This window comes from Dunckerocampus dactyliophorus, chromosome 13 (assembly GCF_027744805.1).
Source record: "Dunckerocampus dactyliophorus isolate RoL2022-P2 chromosome 13, RoL_Ddac_1.1, whole genome shotgun sequence".
NCBI classification, from domain to species: domain Eukaryota; kingdom Metazoa; phylum Chordata; class Actinopteri; order Syngnathiformes; family Syngnathidae; genus Dunckerocampus; species Dunckerocampus dactyliophorus.
In genome coordinates this window covers 12,179,678-12,201,583 of record NC_072831.1, presented here as the reverse complement: position 1 = coordinate 12,201,583, position 21,906 = coordinate 12,179,678, and the positions used below count along the sequence as shown (strand labels likewise).

General features: G+C 40.9%; 1 protein-coding gene across 6 annotated transcripts in view; it reads right to left on the bottom strand.

Annotated features, from left to right (window-relative positions):
• Nucleotides 1-18,898, bottom strand: part of LOC129192378 (protein unc-79 homolog) — a 57,995-nt gene extending 39,097 nt beyond the window's left edge. For 4 of the 6 annotated variants that reach the window (XM_054796352.1, XM_054796354.1, XM_054796351.1 and 1 more), the window contains exons 1-9: nt 18,746-18,898; nt 14,062-14,182; nt 9,573-9,886; nt 8,751-8,921; nt 3,942-4,037; nt 3,693-3,748; nt 968-1,097; nt 793-857; nt 36-124 (exon numbers count right to left, since the gene is read on the bottom strand). In XM_054796352.1, coding sequence (XP_054652327.1) covers nt 36-124; nt 793-857; nt 968-1,097; nt 3,693-3,748; nt 3,942-4,037; nt 8,751-8,921; nt 9,573-9,886; nt 14,062-14,182; nt 18,746-18,767 — 1,064 coding nt within the window. In that variant the 5' untranslated portion in view covers nt 18,768-18,898. Of the gene's footprint in view, nt 1-35; nt 125-792; nt 858-967; nt 1,098-3,692; nt 3,749-3,941; nt 4,038-8,750; nt 8,922-9,572; nt 9,887-14,061; nt 14,183-18,745 lie in introns of those variants that run through there. The other 2 variants (XM_054796355.1, XM_054796356.1) reach the window with 2 other exon arrangements.
• Between the last annotated feature and the right edge of the window lie 3,008 nt (nt 18,899-21,906).

Here is a 21,906-nt window from a genome sequence, read left to right as displayed (position 1 = left end):
GGATTTGAGAAAAAAAGCAAAGGAGTCTTGCGTACCCGGCTATTCGCTGGCTGCACTCCTCACATATGTAAAGAGGAGGTGGCTTGTCTCCCAGGGCAACAGAAAGAGTCGGATCTATACACATCTGAATGAGAAAAAAAATATTTCATTAATCTGTACAACAGTATGATTTTCACAGGCGTTTCTCTCACATAAGACTGGTTTTAATGGTATAGTATTTCTTCTGCAACATTAAAACCAGTCTCTGCACGCCTCGATGTGAATGACTGCATGCGTATGCTGCACTCTGCTCTCTTGCAACCTGTGCTTGGCATAGTTCAGCATGAATTACTGTTCCCCATACCTCCATCCCCAAGGGCTGCGTGGGGTCACTACTTCCAACTAAGGCCCCCCCCCCCCCCCCCCCCCCCCCCCCCGCCGCCGCCCCCTCCGCCCACCACTAACAGCCCCTGGTAATTGAAATCCTGTCCATACTACTACACGCACACACAGCTGCATGGAGGCAGGCTGAGCAAATAAAAGAGAGAAACAGCAGAGGCTGGCGTGTGTGTGTGTGTGTTTGTGTGTGCGTGTGTGTGTGAAGCAGAGATGTTGATATCATTACAGCTGCCTGAATGTGCACTGATTTATTTAGCGTGGGGCTCACAAAAGCAAACACGCTGACGTGTATGCTCGAACAATCTGCAGCATGCCACATGCAGTCCCTGTGAAGTCCACGCTTGTAAACAACAAAGCATAGCAAGGCTAAAACCAAAAAAACACACTCCTATTTGACATCTTAACTTAGGTCACCTTGACAGCAGGTTTATTGATGGCATTGTGGCACTCAATATGTTGACAGTGAATGGGGTTCCAGGCTGTAAGGAATAAATTACCACAGAGCAAAGGGCGGTGAAAAAATGGAGAGCTTTGGTTAGTTCAAGGACACAGAAAGAAGATGGACTGAACTGATGGAAGAATATCTGACCAGTGTACTGCAGCCCTCTGTATTCACTGATGGCTCCTGGTGGCTTCAGGTTGGGCCAGTAATGAAAGAGCATCTGCACAGCTGGAGGCTTGACTTGGGATGGTCCGTAAGATATGACGTACAGAAGGTCCTACACACAACAAGCGTGACAACTATACGCTTGCACAAGCTAACAATACTGAACGCAAAAGCTGTCTCTTACAGTATTCTTCAACAATTTTAAAGAAGTCTCAGAGGTCCAAAATCTGGCCTTGGTGCTGGAATTTGCCCACTTTAAAAGTGATTTTAGTAAGTCCTAAAAGGAACACGACGTGTTGTGTGTCTGCAGCATTAATGCTAATGAGCTACGTTTGTGCACTCAAACAGAGTGTGTGGCTCCAGGAAGTGTTACCATTTTATTCACTTTTAGTTTTTCAGTCTCCTGAAAGTGGTAACAGAGAGGGTGTCGTGACTGTGAGGGACATGACGCCCAGACTACAGCAATTTGCAACTACAACCAAACAAGAATATACTGCAAACACGTTCAATAAACAGGTGCAACTGTGTTGAATATTTTCACACGAACATGATCTGTCAGTTTCGCCATTGTGTGACATGCAAAAGTGTATCACAAACGCATCGAAATAAATACCGTAATACCAAATGTTTCAGCTGCTGTAATTTCCAAAGTATAACATGTCACTTAGCACCAAACGCATTTTGCTGCATCCAAAACATGTACTTTGACAAAACTACGACAAATGTAACCAGCGTAGCCCGCACACAAAGTAACTAAAATTAAATCGCTACATGAAAATGAGCTGGCGTCTGCCATGGCAAACAATGTGAGCTTCAGAGTATTTGTGTGTTATTTCTCCGGTTTTTCATCAAAATTCAGACAATAACAAAAGCGACACTGATTCAAAATCAAAAATATGGCGAAATGTCCAGGACACCTGTTGCCTTCAAGATTTCTACTGATCTATTTTTTCTTATCAGTACATTTTGGGGAACTGTTTTTTTCCATCATGTTCCCACAGCAGGCAAAGTGTGTTTAATGCAGTGCAAACTAACAATGTCTTAAAGAACACAGTGTTGAGAGTTCAAAGCAGGCTCCGTCCATTAGCTCTGTTACTTGCAAGCTACATATTACTGTTAGAACATCATTAAAAAGTCAATGTTGCTTAATAAGGGACCTTTGAATGAGGATCCTGCTCAGTTTTGATGCCCTCGCTGTTTCTGAGGTATTAATTCAACAATATGTTTCTAAAAAGATGTTATCTTTATAAAGCCCACATGTCCATTGTTAATGCTACGGTATTAGCTTCTATGCTAAATTTGATGGTAGCATTTGGAAACATTTATCATAGCGTAAGTTTGTCTGTGTAGGCTCTCAGTCGTACAGGAGTTGTCCATCGAGGGAAAGGCTTCTTGAGACGTCATCTGTACTTTTGTGAAGAAGCTGTCGGACGTTTCGCTCCTCATCCGAAGAGCTTCGTCAGCGAACTAATAAGTGCTGGTAGCCTAGGCCTTAAACACAGTAAGAGTTGGCGGAATTGGTGTGCCAACACCCTCCTGCTATTGGTTCCTTACACTAAGCCTGGGCGCAGTTGTGGTCTAATCCTCTCCTGCCATTAGCACCTCCGATCAAAGGGAAGTGTAGCTCCCTGTAGTTGGGTATGAACGACTCTGATACTGGCTCGTTAGCATCTATTGTTCTGGCTCGGCCCTGGCTCCACCTCATTTGCAAGACTAAGAGCTGTGGGTTTTGGTCTCAGTAACCTGCTGAACACAGGGTCCAAATTAAACCTCAAACCACCATTCCGATTCAATGATGGGTTCTGTTGTTTGACAAAAATAGCTTCCTTTACTCCTCTTTCAAACCATCTGTTTTCTTTGGCCAAAATCTTTACCTAGCTGTCCTGAAAAAAGTGATTGGTTGCTTTAAGGTGTAGATGTACTGCTGATTGAGGACCACTAGAATTGTCCCTGCGATGTTGATAAAGTCTTTTTTGGAGCATTTGCTTAGTTTCCCCAATGTAGTGCTCTTTGCATTCCTCATCTTTACAGTGGATGGAATAGACCACATTGCTCTGTTTTTGGTTTGGAGCCTTGTCTTTAGGATGCACTAATTTTTGTCTCAGGGTATTTACTGGTTTGAAATAGGTAGGAATTTTATGTTGCCATAAGATCCTCTGGAGTTTTTCGGAGACCCCCGCTAAATAAGGGACTACCACTCCTCTCCTTTTTGCTTCTGTGGGCTTTTGGGTTTCTTTCCCTACTCTCTTCTTTTGACATCTGTTAAAAGCCCACCACGGGTACACACAGGTTGAGAGCGCTCTCTGGACATGTTGTGTCTCCTTTTTCCTTCCCTCAGCACTGCACCTCCACAGGAGGAGGGTGTTGGCACACCAATTCCGCCCACTCTTACTGTATTTAAGGCCTAGGCTACCAGCACTTATTAGTTCGCTGACGAAGCTCTTCGGATGAGGAGCGAAATGTCCGACACCTTCTTCACAGAAGTACAGATGACGTCTCAAGAAGACTTTCCCTCCATAGCGTAAGTTGTTTACTGGCTGTGACACCAATGTTACCTATATTGGAGCTGCCTAATTAGCACAACTACATGGTAGTGGTTTCATTTGTGCATTTGTTTTTAAACTTTAAGACAAAAATGAATGTTATACTGTTTTATAACAATTGGGAAAATTTCAGTTAAAGTGAAAATAAAGTCAAAATAAACTACCTTCCACACTTCCTGTTTATGCTTCATCAGACACTCCAGCAATTGACAGTGATATACTAGAAAAAAAGAAAAAGCACCAATGAGTGACTAGTTAAATACTTTTATGCAGTATATGGACAAAAGCATTGGGACACACCTATGATTTGATAAGTAAACCAGTAAACCTTAGCCCCGCCCCCTTAAATCTTAGTCCAGGTGTCCCAACACTTTTGCAAGAACATGTTAAGGACATTAAACACGTGGGTTTACCTGGATTTGAAGTGTACTGCATTGCAATCATGAGCATAGACGAAGCAGACAGATTAACATAGGCTGGGACTCCCCCCTCCCTCCGAGTGGACCCCACTGCAGTTGAGACAGATGAAGACTTGATAGACAACCTGGTTAAGTCACTATTATGTGCTTTTAGCTTTATGCAAGTCATTTCTGTACAGGTACATAGGTTTTATCTGATTGTAATGCCTATTACTGTCACTTTTTGTCATCCACTGTACTCATTTTCTACCGCTTTTCCCGTTCACGGTCAAGGGTGAGCTGGAGCATATGCCAGCTGACTTTGGGTTAGGTGCGGGCTACAGCGTGGACTTAAGGGTTTAATTGCTGCCTGACAAGACTCAATACAACTAAACTAAAATGACTCAGCCTTTAATGCGAGCAACGCAGGTGGGGCAAACGAGCGAGCGCATTGCTGAGTCAGCTTCATCTATCGTGCTTTTTACAACTTCCAACTGTCATATAAGTGTATAAATAAGTTAACAGCTGTGCAGTCAAATGATGTACTTGCCATTCTTTGATGTTGTGTGGCAAAGTGCAGAGGATTACTACGGTACATGTGCCTTGGGCGTGTGTCTCTCCATATTAACACTAACTAGCGAAACTGGCTTATATTTTTCTATTATTGATGTCAACTTGTTGCGTTAGGCATATTGTACTGAGCAGCACTGACAGAGACCAGTGGTTCTGTGGTTATCATTGTATTTCTACTCTTTCAAAAATACTTGTGGCGTTAATCCTTTAGATCAGAGGTGTCCAAACTTTTTCCACTGAGGGCCACCTATAGAAAAATATAAGGGATTGAGAGTCATTTTGATATTCTTCACATTTTAATTCATTAAACACGCTAATATCAATCCAAGATATGCTAAGATATGAAATAAACGTTAAAAAAAACAGCCTACATATCAGCTTTGTGGTATAAGTGACTAATGGGCCAATTTTTATTGTTTACTTTTATTATTATTACTATTTTGCCCCCTAAATCTTTAATATACTTGAAAACGATCGAAACATTGTAGATTGGGGGTGTCACGAGACTGAAATGTGACAAGATTTCTTGTTCAGAAAAAAACGGTCTCTAATAAATAAATGAATCAAACGATAAATGAAAATCAACTTGATAATCTTGACAACCTCCATACATTTTTGGAGTTTTTCCGTTTTTCCGTTTTTCTCCTCTCTCACCTCCAAACAGGCAGGAAGAGCGTTCACTCTCTGTATTGGTTCAGCACCTACACACTTCATTTAACAATGGCGAACAGAGTGACACCCCCTGTCAGTCATACAGTCGTGTTGTCTCTGTGGGGAGGCGGGGCCGTTTGCATTCAAACTCAGCTTAAAAGTGAAGCTTTGTGAGGAGCAATGCCAGGTAACATAGCAGAAATTAGGAGGGAAAAAGATTATCGCAAAGCCCAATGCCACAGCCCCTGTGTGGGAATATTAACAATACGCAAGGCCATCAACACGAACAAGCCAGTATGCCTAATTTATTCAAACGTGGTAGCAACATAAAAGGCAACAAAACAAACTTTCCCACCTCAAACATATCCACCCGACAGTTTTCCCATCTGGGAAAAAAACACATATAATGTGAGATGCCAAGCCTACGTCCTGACAGTCAACAGTAACTGAGACGTTTGCTTGACAATGCAGATTGAAACGGAACAGAGCAAAATGGTATGTACTCACGGAAAGTCATCGCAAAAGAAATGCTGCTTTTTAATACAGTTGAAAATGTCAAGAAATGCTGCCTTTCTGGAAATGCTCTTCACATGCTGCCAAACGTATGGCAAAAACGGCAATTCCACAGCTTTACAGAGTGAAAAATGACACTAAATTAAATATGTCATTATTGCAATGTTATTATTATATACACTCCTGATCAAAATGTAAATTGCAAGAATTTACATTTTGAACTGTTGGATCTTAAAAAAAGAAGAAATGGGACTGAGACAAAAAAATGTTTGCGTAGGCAATTTATCCAAACAACCATTAAACATTAAAACATTAAAGCTGTTCATCCTCTGATTAAAAGTTCAGGACCATAGCCTTTAAAAGCTAAAATCCTGGAAAAAAATGTAGATTTAATGTCATTTTCTATCAGGTATTCACAATGTCATGGTCATGGTTGATGACGACGGCAAAAAAGCTTTCTTTATTTGAATGTTGAGCTGCATAAGCAAGGTCTCTCGCAGTGCGCCATTGCTGTTGCGGTTGGACAATGTAAGACAGTCAGTTGAAATTTCTTCAAAGATCCTGAGGGTTATGGAACAAAAAAGTCAAGTGGCAGACCCAAAAAAATGCCACCAGCCCTGGGCTGGAAGATACCATCGGCCCAAGGGAAGGTTATTACTGGTTCCCACTGCAATCCAATAACCATCAGACGGCATCTGCGAGAGAAGGGTTTCAAGGACAAAAACATCTTAAAAGGCCTTGTCTCCTTCAACACTACAAAATTGCCCGTTTGGAATTTGCACGAGAGCACCAAATATGGGACATCAAAAGGTGGAAGAATGTTTTATTCTTTGAAAAAATATAACCTTGGCTTCCAACGTTACTGCCATGGCAAGGAGATCCCCCCTGAGATGTTGTTCACATGGCACAGAGGAGGGGGCACCATCATGATCTGGGGTGCTTTTTCCTTCTTTGGAAAAATGTAGCCCAAGTTGTGCAGGGGCGTCAAACAGAATATGGCTATGTGGAGATGTTGCGGGGGCATCACTCATGACTGAAGGCCCCCGTCTGTGTGGTAATGACTGGCTTTTTCAACAGGACAACACTGCAGTTCACAATTCCTGCCTGACAAAGGACTTCTTTCAGAGGAATAACTTCACTCTTTTGGACCATCCTGTGTGTTCCCCTGATTTAAATCCAATTGAGAACATTTGGGGATGGATGGCAAGGGGAGTTTATAAAAACGGACATCAATTCCAGACAGTGGATGCCCTCTGTAAAGCTATCTTCACCACCTGGATCAACATTCACACTAGCCTCCGGGAAACACTGGCATCAAGCATGCCCAAACTAATTTTCTGAAGTGATTAACAAAAATGGTTTGCAAAAAGTTTCTTACTGAAACTATTTTTTGTCTCACTCACATTTCTTCTTTTTGCAAGTCGAAGCTCTACTTAGAACCTCCTTAAGATCCAACAGTGCAAAATGTAAATTCAATCTTTCAACTGGTCTTAAAATTTGGATCAGGAGTCTATTATCATAACATTAATGGTTTATTTGGTCAAAACAATGTAGACAATAATATTGTTTATTGTCAATTTGTGCGACAATGAACATTTCAAAATGCACCTTGATTTTTTTGTGACATCGTTAAATAAAAAAGTTTGTTTGTCCATTCATATTTTTTCATTGTACTTTTCTTAAAGTTAATGTTAAAATCTCGTATTGTCCCTTTCTCGCAGACCCAACCTCACGCATCACGTTATCTTGTGAGTTGGGTGTCTCGTGACACCCCTAATTCTATATCCTGGCAAAGATGTACACAACTCTGCTCGGTAGCACCCCCACCACTAAGTGGGAAATGCCCTGCACCAATTTTCGATTACCAGGAAATCTAACAAGCATAATGATAAGACAGTAAATTTACAGATAGTAAATTTCCCCGCTGTGGGATAAATAAAGTACATACATACAAGACGCACAAAAATCATCAAAGAACCTATAAAGTAAGACGCACAGGTAGCCCACCATATTGGTTTGCAGGGGCAATGTTGGTAGATTTGGGCCATTTCAGCCACAGTTTTCCTTGTTTTCTGTGTAATGTTGTAATATGGGTTTACTTGTAGGGGGAAAATGGCCCCCAGGCTGCAGTTTGGACACCCCTTCTTCAGATACTCACTGAAATGAAATCTATAGTTTTACACCCAGACTTTTATGAGACTTTCGAGACATTTTTTTTCAGAAAACTTTTGATAATTCAACTGTGGGTGTAGAATCGGCATTTTGACTCTCTACATTTCATATACAGTCAAAAATCAGTTTTCGAACGCCCCAGCATTTTTATTGAGTGCGACTTCTAAATAACCCGCCATGGGGCCAAATAAAGCTCAGCGTCCCAGAAATGTAATACAGAAGGTGAAAAACACTATTGAATTCAAGAAAGTACTCATCGGAAAGTACAAAGTCCGGGTGGCCGATCTCGCCAGGGTGTACGGGAAGCCGATAAGTCAATAATTTCCATCCTGGCGAAGAAAGAAGAAATTAAGGCAACAAATGTTGCGAAAGGGGTGGAGGTGTTACCAAAACAGTCATCACATCGCTGATATTGAGAAACTGTTGTTCCCTCCTCCCTCTCTGTTCCTCACCGTCTTCAATAAAGCTAAAAGTGATGTTAAATCTTCATTTATCAATTTGATTCGTCATTTAGAATTATTTTGCATTGTGCTCTGCACGTAAAACTATAATTATGCTCTTTAAAAATATTTTTTTGTTAATATTTTAGGGTGTCTGGAACAAATTAATTTGATTTACATTAAAAATTGCTTGGTTTTTGAAAGTTTCGACATTTTGAGACAAAAAATGAGGTACCACTGTTTTACCTTATATTTAACATTCTGTTTTTCACTTTTGGCTTTTCCCTGTCAGGGGTTGCCACAGCGAGTCAAGGGTTTTTGCTTCATTTTTACACCGGATGCCCTTCTTAACTCAACCCCGGCCGGGAATAGAACCGATTCGCTCTTCCGTTAAAGGTGGAAGCTTGTACCTTTACCATGTAACATATTCATTCTTCTATACAAACATTAGGTGCCTGAAATAGGTAATACTTACATATGGCCATGGGGAGGAAAGAGGTGCTCAGGTACTCTATGATGTCTTTGTGGAGGAAGGGGGGAAATGTGGCTAAAGTGGAGATCATAGTATAGGGCAAAGTGCTGAGAATGTCGTCACTGAGAAAGGGCAGAAGGCAAGTTGTTGTGTAAAATATGGACTGGCCCAGATCTGATGAGAAAGGGGAGAGGCAAAAAAAGAGACAAGAGAGATACACAGATACTCATTCAATCAGCTGTCCATACAGTACTCACATACTGTAAGCAGCCATAAAAGCTAAAAATACACATTATCAGTACAGCAATGAAAAAAAAGAACAATTGAAATGTGAGCTTTCTTGAAAAGCTGCTAAAAGTAAAGTTTGCACTCAGGAGAAGTGGAGCATTCTAGTCAAGGTGATGAGATTTCATGCTTTCTGGCTATCTTTAACAGCGGTCAAATATTCATGAGAAATAAGAAAAAAAACAGTGGAAATCATTCCCTGGTATGGTAACAAAGTCAAACTTTGCCTTACAGTGTGCGTATGTTTTCCATTTAGCTTAATCACATGAGCATAACCATTTTCTCCCACTGCACATAACAAACATGCGGTCGAATATGATGCAGAGAAGAGGCTGGTGTGTCCAATGGCTTATGAACGATTAGGTTGACAGGATCCAGCGTGCTCCCAATCACCCCATGCATCCCTCAAGATCCTCAGCGGGACTTCTCTCCATCCCGTTACAAAAGAGGCCAAAAAAGCGGAAGTGGCTTCATGCAGGCCAGACGGCTCAGGGGGAGGATGATGATGACAAACAGTGGTGCACTGGGGCCTTGACTCACCATGCTGACCGTGCTGCAGCAGGGGCACCAGGTCAAGCAGGGTCACGAGGGTCACATAGAGGCCCTGATAGTCCAGAGAGGGGTACTCTGAGAGCTGAGCGTCCCGACTCTGCTGCCCCTGCCCCCCGCGGTCTGAAGGGGCATCGCGCAGAACGCTGTAAAGGAGGGAGCGAGTAACTGTAGGGTTGATGGAACTGACTTGTGGTCTTAGAGATGGGGTGAGTGGGAATGGCACAGGAAAAAGACACATGGTCATGGGCACGGCCAAATTGGAAGCTTCCTGGTTCTCCTTCCTGCCTGTGCGGGACAGAATGCTGCTCCGGGGTGGGGGGGGAGGGGGAGGGGAGGGAAGGGGGAACAAGGGAAAAAAAGAGACAACAAAGACACAAAAAAACAGCACATTACATTGAAATGGCACTACAGAGACAGCGTAAATAGAAAAAAACAAACCCAGATAAACCCCACATAGGATGCAGTGTCTCACTATTTAACTGTATTTCCCTGCTTGGTGTGTTCACAGTGACTTTAATTCAATTTGTCCGGATTTGTCAAACTTTGCACTTGGAAAAAGAAAAAGAAAAAAACATGAGCACAAACTGCGATGATCACTGCATCTCATGCGTATCTGGTGACAAGGAGCAAAAATATAAAAAATGGCATGTTTTCAGTGGCAACCCCATACTTCTCCAAAATTAAAGAGGGACAGAGCAAACGTGTCTGTCCCTTGCTGGCTGCCGTTTTTCCAATCAGCGAGGTCGGTGGCTGCCATGCAAAAAAGGCCAATGTGCAGGAGTGGAATTTGTGGGAAGAAAAAAAAACAGAAATTTCCTTGTCTTTAGTGGGGCTGTCAAGGATGGGAGTGACACCAAATTGGTTTAGGGAAAATACAGAGGTGACACTTTTGAAACATGCTTCAGCCAGTAATAAACATGTGTGTGAGGTTAGATCAAGTGCTCCGAGATCACAGCACATGTTTATTGCACCAGAGAAATAATGTCCTTATGCATACAATATGATACTGCACCAGTATCATCGGGAGAAATAATGAGATCCAACAGGCATATGGATTCAGGTTTCTAAAATAAATGTCACTAATCTACGGTAGAGGAGAAACTAGAATGACAAAGGAATAGGTTGTATCAAGGGGGAATGACTGGTAACGTTATGTTTGTGAGCTAATGCAGGATGGACAATTGTGTTTGCTGTCCCCTGGGGAAGGTGGTGGACATATTGCGTTTTAAGGGAAAAACAAAAGGAAAACTAGTTGGGTTGAGTGTGGAGGAGGGGGGGAGAGGGCCAGAGAGCATTGCTCTTTTACTGCACAAAATGACTGAATTGGAGCTGGTCTACCAGGCCAGTAACTGGGCCTAAATTAAAAAGGCTGATGCATCTTTTTGGTAAAAGGTCACTTTCTCAGTAAAAGCATTTGGTGTAAGATGGCAAGTCAGATTGGGGGAATCAAATGTCATTTTTAACATGAAATGTTTGGGTTTAGCAGCAGAATGCAACATTTTACAACTTAGCCCCTTAAAGTTGTGCTGTAAATATACGGTGGATACAGAAAGTCAAAGCAAAATATCACATTGTTGTCATTTGTGAAAGATGAGACCACTTTAAATCATTTCCAAACTTTTCAACTGTACATACAGTAGCGCTGTCAATTTATTAAAATAGTTCATCATGATTAATTGCATTTTGTCCATAGTTAACTCATAATTAATCACAATTAATCACAGATAAAAAGTACTTATACTGTTTTTAATCAATAATAAGTAGGGATGTAAACCTTTGTGGTAAATGATTTGATACGCAGCTAGATACACGGGTTAAGATACGATTAAAAAATTATACATTTTAAATTTTTGCATGTTTCATGCGAGCGGCAACTTGTCCCACTTTGTTCAACGGTACGTGAACACAACATCTGACTTTTTCCCACGCTGCACAGATAGACTACTACACTGTATTTTTCCACTTTTTCATTCACCTCATATTTGGTCCCAAATGCTGATACTATGTGGTAATGCATAAAGGTAATATTTGATGTCCGTATTGAGTGCTAAAGTGCATATGTGTGCGGTGCACCTCTTTGAAAAACAAACTCCAGGCTCATACTGGTGGATGGTGGGTCTGTATTCATTTAGTGATTTTAATTTGATGTTGTTTATGTCATAGTTTTACACAATGCATAATAAATCATAGAAATGAGATCCCTATAATGTACGTATGTTTTGCTGATGTCTTGAAAATCTTTCCCGGTGACTAGCTAGCACACTGCTAATGCTATTTAGATCCACTCTTGTCTTCAGTCATGGTCGCATTGATACAAGCCCTGCCCACAACTACAAGTATGTCTGCCGGTAACTACCAGCTCGTAACCCAAATTTTAGCTTGCAGTTCAAAGCAAAAAATCAGTCGAGAGACGGCTCGCATATAAAAAACACTCGTTAGTTGGAACAGTCGTATGCCAAGGTACCACTGTATAAATGACAATTAAAAAACTACCAGCAGTGCTCCAGGACCTTCTCACTTCTCTCTGGCAGTCGACGTACTTCGTGACAACTCAGCTCACAGCAACAGTACATACAAATAACTTTGGTCTTGTTGCGAGAGCCATCTGCCAAGGCTTTGAAGCTAAACTTAACTTTCAAAATACCCTTTTCTTTGTCCATTTCTGCTCAATATTTGCTCCCGCTTGTGGTTCCACATCCATCACTGCTTTTCCTCAAACTACGGTGTGGGCTGAGGGTCAAACATGATGTGCGCACGATAATTGCGCATAAAAAAAGAAGGAAATTAAAGGAAATTTCCGAACGCGATAACTTTGACAGCCCTAATATATTTATAATTATTTGATTATATATTCATGCGTGAGCTTGAAAAGATTTGCCACAGAGCCCTCTTCAGGTCAACCCTCATATTTTTCATGGAATTTAGGCCTGGCCTCTGGCTGGTTGGTATAGCGGCATGCTTGGAATCATTGTTAGTAAGTTCTGACCTAAAGCAAATGGTGCTTTAACAAATTCTGTTCATATGCATCTTTTTATTTTTTATATTTCCACCTTAACATAGTTAAACGTTCCATCTATCCATCAATTTTCTATACCCCTTGTTGTCATTAGTAACTGGAGCTGGAGCCTATCCTAGCTGATTTTTGGTGAGAGGCAGGGTACACCCTGGACTGGTCACCAGTCAATCACAGGACACATACAGACAAATAAGCATTCACGCTCACATTCATACCTATGGACAATTTTGAATTTCCAACTAACTTAACACACATGTTTTTGGGATGTACCTGAAGAAAATGCAAATAAGCACAGGGAGAACATGCAACATCTATCAAAGCACTACAAATAATGTTCAGAAATAATTCATTGTGGTCTTTTTACCCCCATCATAAAAATCAGATATTTGAAGAGCGGTGCATTGACTTTCTATATCCACTGTAAGTCTTTGAGAATCAAGTCAATACACAGACTGCATTTTACCTCTGACTTTTTCACTGCCCATTTCTCATCTACAATACATCATCAATTTGAACCATGAACAACACACAGACACACTCGCACGCATACACTGGACTTGTGCACGCAGACACAGACACACACAGCGTGTCTACACACACACACAAAAAAAGTACAAACATATACACATAAAACACATGTAGAAATGCACTGATACAGACACGTGACATTCACTGTCCAACCCTAAGCTGTCAATCCAATGCATAATCACACATGTTGCTAATGTAATGGTCAGATAGGGATTTTTAAAAATAGAAATATTGTCTAATCTGCTTCTGAAAAAAGTAGCAACTGAATATGCAACCAACGTTGTCTCACTTACATGACGTTGTATTGTCACTTGAGACAGATTGTCATGGTTGCAGCGTCTATTCTCCTCTCTCTGTGGTTGTTCACACTGATTACTCATCCATCAAAGTATGAAAAGTAAAATGTGTTTTTAGGACAATCCCAAATAGATTGCCCTCTTAGTTGATAATGTGGATCAGCCTCCAGTAATCCCTCCATTTTTGTAAATGAACAAATATTGCACTAGTTTCTCCATGAAGTGGAGCGATATCCTGTCATTTGTACTCATGAGGAATGACAGATCTGATGTGTCTAAAGTGACTCTGCCGGAGAGGAAAATAACATGTTCTTCCTCAGCCTTCCACCGCACCCGTGGGAGCAGGCTGACCCTCGCAACCATGGAGCAGCCCTCCGTAAGCCCCTCGGGGAGGGGCACATCAGGCCACACCAGGAAAGCGTTCATCCAGCAGCTGACCACTGAATCAATATGCTGGAGCTCCACCTCTGCTGTTTTTCTCACTGCTTCCCTGCCATCTAAATTCCTATTATCAGTGTAATGGTGTCATCACTACAGAAAAAAACCTATGCTAAAAATATATCTGACCATAAAGGGGACTATAGATATCAAACATTGTAAAATGTGTTACCTGTTGTCTCCAGAACAGTGTACTTACCTGAGCAGGGTTTGGGAAAAGTATTTCAGTGTGTTTGCAATGTCAGTTCCAGAGGGCACGGGGTAAATATTGTGTTGCACACGGTTGTGATACTCTTGCAAGTATCGTATCTTAGAAGCAACTATGGACAAAATAAAGAGAAGAGTGGCAAGCCGGTCAACAATTGGATACATCATCACATTTAAAATGTCTGAAGTGATATGATTCTCCTAATGTTTTTAAAGAGGGGATGTGTTTACATCTTTGTGTGACCTTTCTTGTTCTTTCTACGAGGTTACAGGAAGCCAGGGGGGAGGCGCTAACCTAATGCTTACAGCAGCCAACAAAAGGATGCTGGTTCAAGCATCAAAACAGCCACTATTTGCCTATTCAGTCTTTTAATTATCTTTAAATTAGAGAGAGTAGAGTACTGCGCATTAGCTTTATACACTACATAACATGAAAGAGACTAGATAGAACATTAATTAGGGTATCATTCCACTTCTGCATGGCATTATATATTTAAGTGTTTAAACTGCTGAAGAAAGTGAATGAGTCAAGTATGGTCACTATAGCATGAATGACTACAAGAACAAATCCAATGGTGCCCGCAGACTTTTTCACAGTACTGTACGTCTGTTTAATGTTGGGTTACGCTATAAACATATCTCCTCAGCTCACTATCCTTGTGGTAATGCTGACAATCAAGTATTCACATACCAATGTTGTTATGTGCCCATATTATATAAGTCCAAAATTATTCATATTTGGCCACGCTTTAAAATTACAGATGTGGTGTGGTGAATGGGTATAGAAACACTTGTATAGAAATCTTAGACATGTCCAAAAATGATTCATACTACGGATGAATCAGCAATATTTGCAATAAAATAAGATTTTGGATCATATTGATATTAGTTTTTCTGGGGATAATGACATCGGCCACAGAGTGAAACCTCATCGGACTGCACCACGCACCACAGAGCAACAAGCTCAGTATACACACCTTTTGGATTGTAAACATACATGTGAATTTGATTGTAAAGTGATGGTTACAAGGTGTTTTCCTTCAATAATTCTAATCTAATATCACACCTCAGGAAGAATCACTCTGAATCACATGCACAGATCAACTTGCATTGCATATTACAGTATTAGCCTTATTTTGCACAAACAGAGCCTTCAGAATCATGAGTGCTGGCCCATGTCCCCAACTTTACTAGCACCGGTGTACCACTGATCACCGATGGTTATTAGCAGTAATGTAAGTCAGGCGTAGTGGTGACTATGTACAGGTATTTGAAGATAAGGGGGCTTATATTATTATTGATAAAGTATTTGTACTGCGGCAATGTCACTGCAATCTCGGCTACCTTACTTAATGCGTTGGAGTTCTCTTCCTCTAAATGGGGCAGCACTAAGGGCTTTATTGGTCTACATGGGAGACTGTGGTTCAGTAACCTGACATGGCAAATTATTTGCGATTGTTATTTTTTTGTTTTTTGGTACTGCCTCCCACAAATGTAAAAAAAAATCTAGTCGTCCCACTGCTTGGTAAGAAAGCCAACCTCGAATATGCTTTCTCAAGCTTTGCCATTGAAACAACAATAAGTCATGGCACGCTTGCTGCTGTGCCAGGCATCCTCTCTCACAATACTCCTGGAAACTGTTTTTCCAGAGGATATTTTGTGAACTTTTCTGCACACCTGAGACTTCATCCATCCATTTTCTATGCCGCTTCTCCTGATTAGGGTCGCGGGAGTATGCTGGAGCCTATCCCAGCTGACTTCGGGCGGGGTACACCCTGGACTGGTCACCAGCCAATCGCAGGAGGCACATAGAGACAAACAACCATTCACACTCACATTCATACCTATGGAAAATTTAGAGTCGCCAATTAACCTAACATGCATGTTTTTGGAATGTGGGAGGAAACCGGAGTACCCGGAGAAAAGTCACACACACACGGGGAGAACATGCAAACTCCACACAGAAATGCCCAAAGGAGATTCGAACCCATGTCTTCCTGATCTCCTGACTGTGACTGTGTGGCCAACAAGCTAACAAATGTATTTATTTTGCCTTAAACATAACTCAGTTTAGCTTAGCAGGTGATGTTTTTCTATATTTTCCTCAAGCTGCTGTGCCTCCCCCTTTATGCTCCAAATCACCAGGATCCTTTAGAACAGTGCTAATGATTGTGTCCTAAAAAATATGCTTCCTTTCATGCACACAGGAGAGGAAGGAAAGGAAAGAAGACAGATAGGGAGTTGTTCATCCTTCTGTGTGCGCTCTATGAAACAGTAAACCGCACGCACACACACACACAAACACACACACGCATAACAAAGATGATTTCAGGATTCCCTAGCTGTCTACAGTTTTCCAACTCTAAAAGAATCACTATTCATTCTTTGCAGAGATTGAGTCACCAACGTGTGGATGCTTTGTTTCGGCACACAATTCTGCAGAATGATACTTGGGCAAACACACCAGTTTGTTAGGCGCACTGTTCGGCTGTATATACTGTAATCAAGACAGTGTGCAAGAAGCAAGACATATTTTTGGCCCAAAACTTTCAGCAAAAACCAAATCCTACAAAAACCAGCATACAAAAACTGAGGTACCACTGTGTTTTGATTGTATTGTTTATTGCTTCATTTTATATTTTGTACATGTGTTCTTATGTGTGTGTTTTACTTTTTATCTATGTTCCTTTTTGGATTCCTGTATATTTTACTCAGTTTTATGTGTGTTTTCCATCTTTTATCTTTTACACTTTACTCATTTTTGTGCTTTTTAGCACTTTGGTCAGTCATTGCTGTTTTTAAAAAGTGCTGTACAATAAAGTTGGCTTGGCTTTTGCCACTTGCTAGAAGTGCTAGAAGATACACTAGGTCCCCAACCTACAAACATCCGACTTGCGAACATTCTGGCTGATCTATATTTTCATGTTTTTTGCCTTGTAGTAACTCAATATTTATACTGCTACATGCTTGATTAGTAGAGGGCACTGTGACACTGCTAATGGGACCAACAGGTAGAGGAAGAAGGTGGGGAGAGAGTGTAAAGGAGAAATGTAAAGCTAAATTGTAGCTGTACGATGCAACCCGGACAGAGCGTGTGATTGAAGTTTATGAAGAGTTAATAGGCCTGCTTAATTCTACACCACCCACAGAACACTACCTCTTTTAGAAGAGTCTTACAACGACAACGATTTGTCCTTTTTTCAATAACTTCTACTCCACCACCACAAAGACGTATGCTTGACCACTCCTCTTCAAAGGTAAATAACATTTATCATTACGTATTATTATATCATTTTTATTATTGTTTTTTTCATTAATTATCCTCGTTTAGTATTACTACTACATCCAAACTCATATTTACATACATACGCATATACTGCATATGTATACACGTACATGTAGTACCTATATCATTGGTAATATTACCTTTTGTTGGACTTACGAACAAATCGACTTGAGAACGGTCGTCTGGAACCAATTGTGTTTGTTAGTTGGGGACCTAGAGTACTCATTGAACAAATAAAATTTACTTGATCTCACAATTTGGCCAGTGTAGGAATCATTTTGGGCTTTAGTGTATACAGTACTGTGCAAAGGTCTGAGGTCACCCACAGCTTTGTTGAAGAACTTTTTTCACATCCTTAACATAGTAAAACAGTAAATAGTAAGAATAAGACAGATTAAGACAGATACAGGTGTCATTCTACCCCATTTATCTTTGAATGAGGCAGCTCTTCACAACCCTACCTTTGTTTTTGCCTTCATTTTGAATGTTTTTTTAACATGACACTGTATAGTTTATCTGTACCTATGCCTGATGCCTTCAGGGTCACAAGTCAGCTGGAGTCTAACCCAGATTACTTTTGGGCGTGAGGTGGGGTACACCCTAAACTGCTCACCATGGCCAATTGACAAACAACCATTCACACTCACATTCACACCTATGGACAATTTAGAGTCTCCAACTGAAGTGACATGCATGTTTTTGGGATGTGGGATCCATATTATGTAGTGTTGTAGAGCCTGATTAAGTTATGTTGCGACAATGTTATCCAATCACACTGTACAACATTTTGACACCCTTGCCAGAAAATGAAAACATGAACACATGACATCATTGACCACTAATCAGAATCATCAGCACAACTTTTAACCACTAAACATCAAGTTTGACCTATAATAAATGGCTGGATGAGGGTGCATGGGAATAGATGACATTATGCAAGAAGACAGGTTGTTTTCCACCTGTTCAAAGGCAAAAATGAAAAGGCTTCAGGGCCAGGCATATTAATGACCAGTCTTAATGCCACCATATTGCTGAGGGGGAAAAATCCACCGGGTCGACCTTGAGAGCATGCAGCGTTTCGGATTTGCGTGCGTTTTTGTGTTAAATTTGTCTTTAGCAATCAATTAAAATGCCATGAAAATGATCGACGGGGTTGTTGTAAGACGCAAAGAAATGCGGAGGAAGGAAGGGGGACACACACACACACACACACACACACAACGAGTCCTCCTGCCTTCCTCTGCAGTGTGAGGACGTGTTGCAAGGTGCCTTGGCAACCGAGATCCTCTCATCATCACCAAGGACAGCTCCCCCTCATTCGCTCCTTTGCCTCAGTTCCCCGAAGAAAATGCAAAATAATAGAAAATAACCCAAACAAGCAAATACTTACACTGCTCTGCCTTGGTGGACATTGCGGAGACACTTGTGGAAACATAAAAGCCACACTGTCAAATTGTTTTGGCAATTTTTTTGCACCCTCCTCGGTGTGTGTGTGTGTATATATGCATATGTGTCCCTCAGTGGTGGAAAAGTGAACACACACTCTATCTCTCTCTCTCTCTCTCTCTCGCCCTCGCTCTCTCTCGGCTTGATTGTACCACTGCGCACCATGGATTTGTGCACTATTTTTGTTCGCTCTTCCCGTGTGCTTTTAGCCATATTAAAAAAGATGCTGCACTCGTAAAACCATAGTGTTGTTTAGAACAATGTGATTCCTTAGTGGGGAGTGAAAAGGAGAGAGAAAGCTTGCTGTGCAGCTGCCGCAAACACACCTTTCCAAATGGACTCATCCTGCGTTGACAAATTGTCATTCAGGAAATCCAACATCCCTTCTGAAACACTTTGAAATGATTACATGAGTGCAATACTGACAGGTTTTTGCCTTTATGCCTTTATTCTTTCCATGCATACTGCAGCCATACGTAGTACTGTGTGTACATTGCCAAACGTTCAACAGATGGTTGTCAAAAAAGAAGCATGACTAAATACAAATGCAACGCTTGCACGTTTTGTCATCACTTTCGCTGATATTAATATGGTTGTATGTATATTAAAGCCAGGGACTGAATGAAACATATTTTAATTTAATGCAAAAACATAAACAGACTTGAGTATTTGACCTGAGTTCACATTGCAGTGCAGCCAAGAATGTTTTTGGAGTATTTCCATCCCATCTCAGGATGATTTAATGCTTTCATTTCTCTACTATTTTTTTTTTGTGCTTTTTAAACAATTTCCAGTGCTAAAAGAATACATCAAATAAATAATGATGACCTCCTTTATGTTATTCAGTTATTAATGTGGTAGTATGTACAATATATTAAAGGTTAAATACAAATATTTTGACTTAGGCCCTGCAAAAACAGAAACAGACCTGAGGGTTTTGACCTGAGTTCTCTTTCCGGTTAGTGCCAAGAATTTTTTGGAGTATTTCCATCTCATCTCCAGCTGATGAACAGCAACATTGTGTCACAAGACGCAGAAATAGATCTTGAATGCTACTATTATGCAAAATATCATCATGCACGCTCTAACATATGATTCAATAAGTTTTATACTGCGGCTGCAGTTTGCAGTGGTGTAGAACTGTACCGGATTACACGAAGAGTTGTTTTTAATATTTTGGACAAATGTAGCGGTGTAAACATAACAGAAAGTATTACAAACAGCTCTCATTATGTAATGTCATCTGGTGTAGTTCTGCACCACTGCAAAGTACAATCACAATAATAAAAAAGCCATTAATTTGAATTTTGATTTATGTGATTGAGCTTTTTCCTAAAGTTGTGGCTGATCAGAGCTTGTTTATTTGCTATTAGGTCATTAGCAGACTTTTGTATGTGCTGTCAAGTGTTTGTCAGCGGTTGTCCAATGTGTATGTGCCATATAAAATGTCAGAATAAATGTTTACAAAATGTATTATTCACACAAAATAAATAAAATAGAATACAAGTGAGTACCAAGATAATTGTGTCTTGCTTTACAGTCAAGCGTGGTGGTAATAGCATCATTGTCTGAGGCTGCATGAGTGCTGCTGGCACTGGGGTTCATTGAGGAAAAACATGAATTCCGACATGTCCTGACATGATAAAGACTCCAAAACACACCCTCTAAGAAGCGCCTTGCTGAGGAAGCACGATATGCAAACCTGAGCCCAACTGAGTATCCGTGGGGGCATCCTGAAGCAGAAGGAAGGTAAGGTGGAGGAGCACAAGGTGTCTAACATCAAACAGCTCCACCAGTGATGTCATCATGGAGGAGTGAAAGACATAATAACTGGACAACTATAACTAGGATGTAAATGAATCATGTACAACTATAGTAAACCCTATAAATATACAGTATATGTGCATATTTGTATGCATATACTGTACATGTATAACTATAGTATGTAGAGGAAAATTACTTGGATTTGAAAGCAACTCAAGACTTTTTGAAGGCAAATAAATGGAATACTGTTCAGTGGCCTGCCCTCGAGTCAACAGAACGTGCTTTTTACTAAAGAAGACCAAATAAAGGCGGCAAGATCCACAAACAAGCAGCAAGTGAAGGCCTGGCAAAGCATATCCAAGGAGGAAGTCGGTGATGGCCATGGACTGCAGACATCAAAAGCCGCTGCTTTATTTTTTTGTTGTCCTTCTTTATAAACATCACCGTTACAGAGCAATGGGATAAACTCGACTCAGCAATTTTCTACCTTCGGGGTTCTTATCAACGCCACAACATAGGCTGGACGCCGCCCCATGTCGGGGTATTCCACAAGGACAGGAATGTGAAGTTTAAACGGGCACTTCTCCCTCCCTGTTGTGTTGACAGCAATGTCGCTGTCCAACAAGTATTTTATGTACAACGCCAGGCTTTGGAGCTGACGTTGTCATGCATCTAATTACCCAATTACACGTTGCTTTATGAATGTGCCAAGAGGCGTGGAAATAACCCACTTTGCTGGGTTCTGTGTAAAAGGCAAAAGTTACGGTCTTCCATTATGGCACTGATGCAACTTCAGGTGGTCCTTGGTTTATGACATTCCAGGCTACGACGTTTTGTGGTTACGAACGCCCTTCCTAAAATGAATTAAAAGGATCATTTTGATTTGTAAACACGAAACTCGCTCGTGTGCTAGTTACAGCGTGTGCCAGCGGAAGAATACGGTTGTTAGTTAACATTTTGGACTTCATTATGTTTCCAAAGGGGCAGTGCGGCAAAAAAATGATTGGCTGGCGACCAGTCCAGGGTGTGCCCCACCTCTCACCCAAAGTCAGCTAGGAAAGGCTCCAGCATACCCGTGAACCTAAGTGAAGACTACCAGTATAAAAAATGGATGGATGGGATCTTTTAATTACTGGATTTAATATGTCTATCATGGGTTCTGTGTACAGTTTGAGTAATTTAGGAGTTTATGTAGGTAGAATTTAGGTATAAATTACACTAAAACTAAATTTACATCACAGTTTAGGAAGGGAACTCGTTTGTAACCCGAGGTCCACATGTATTCGGTGAGGTCTCTGTGTAAAAGTGGCCACTAACTGCAAATGATTTTCATATAGGTGT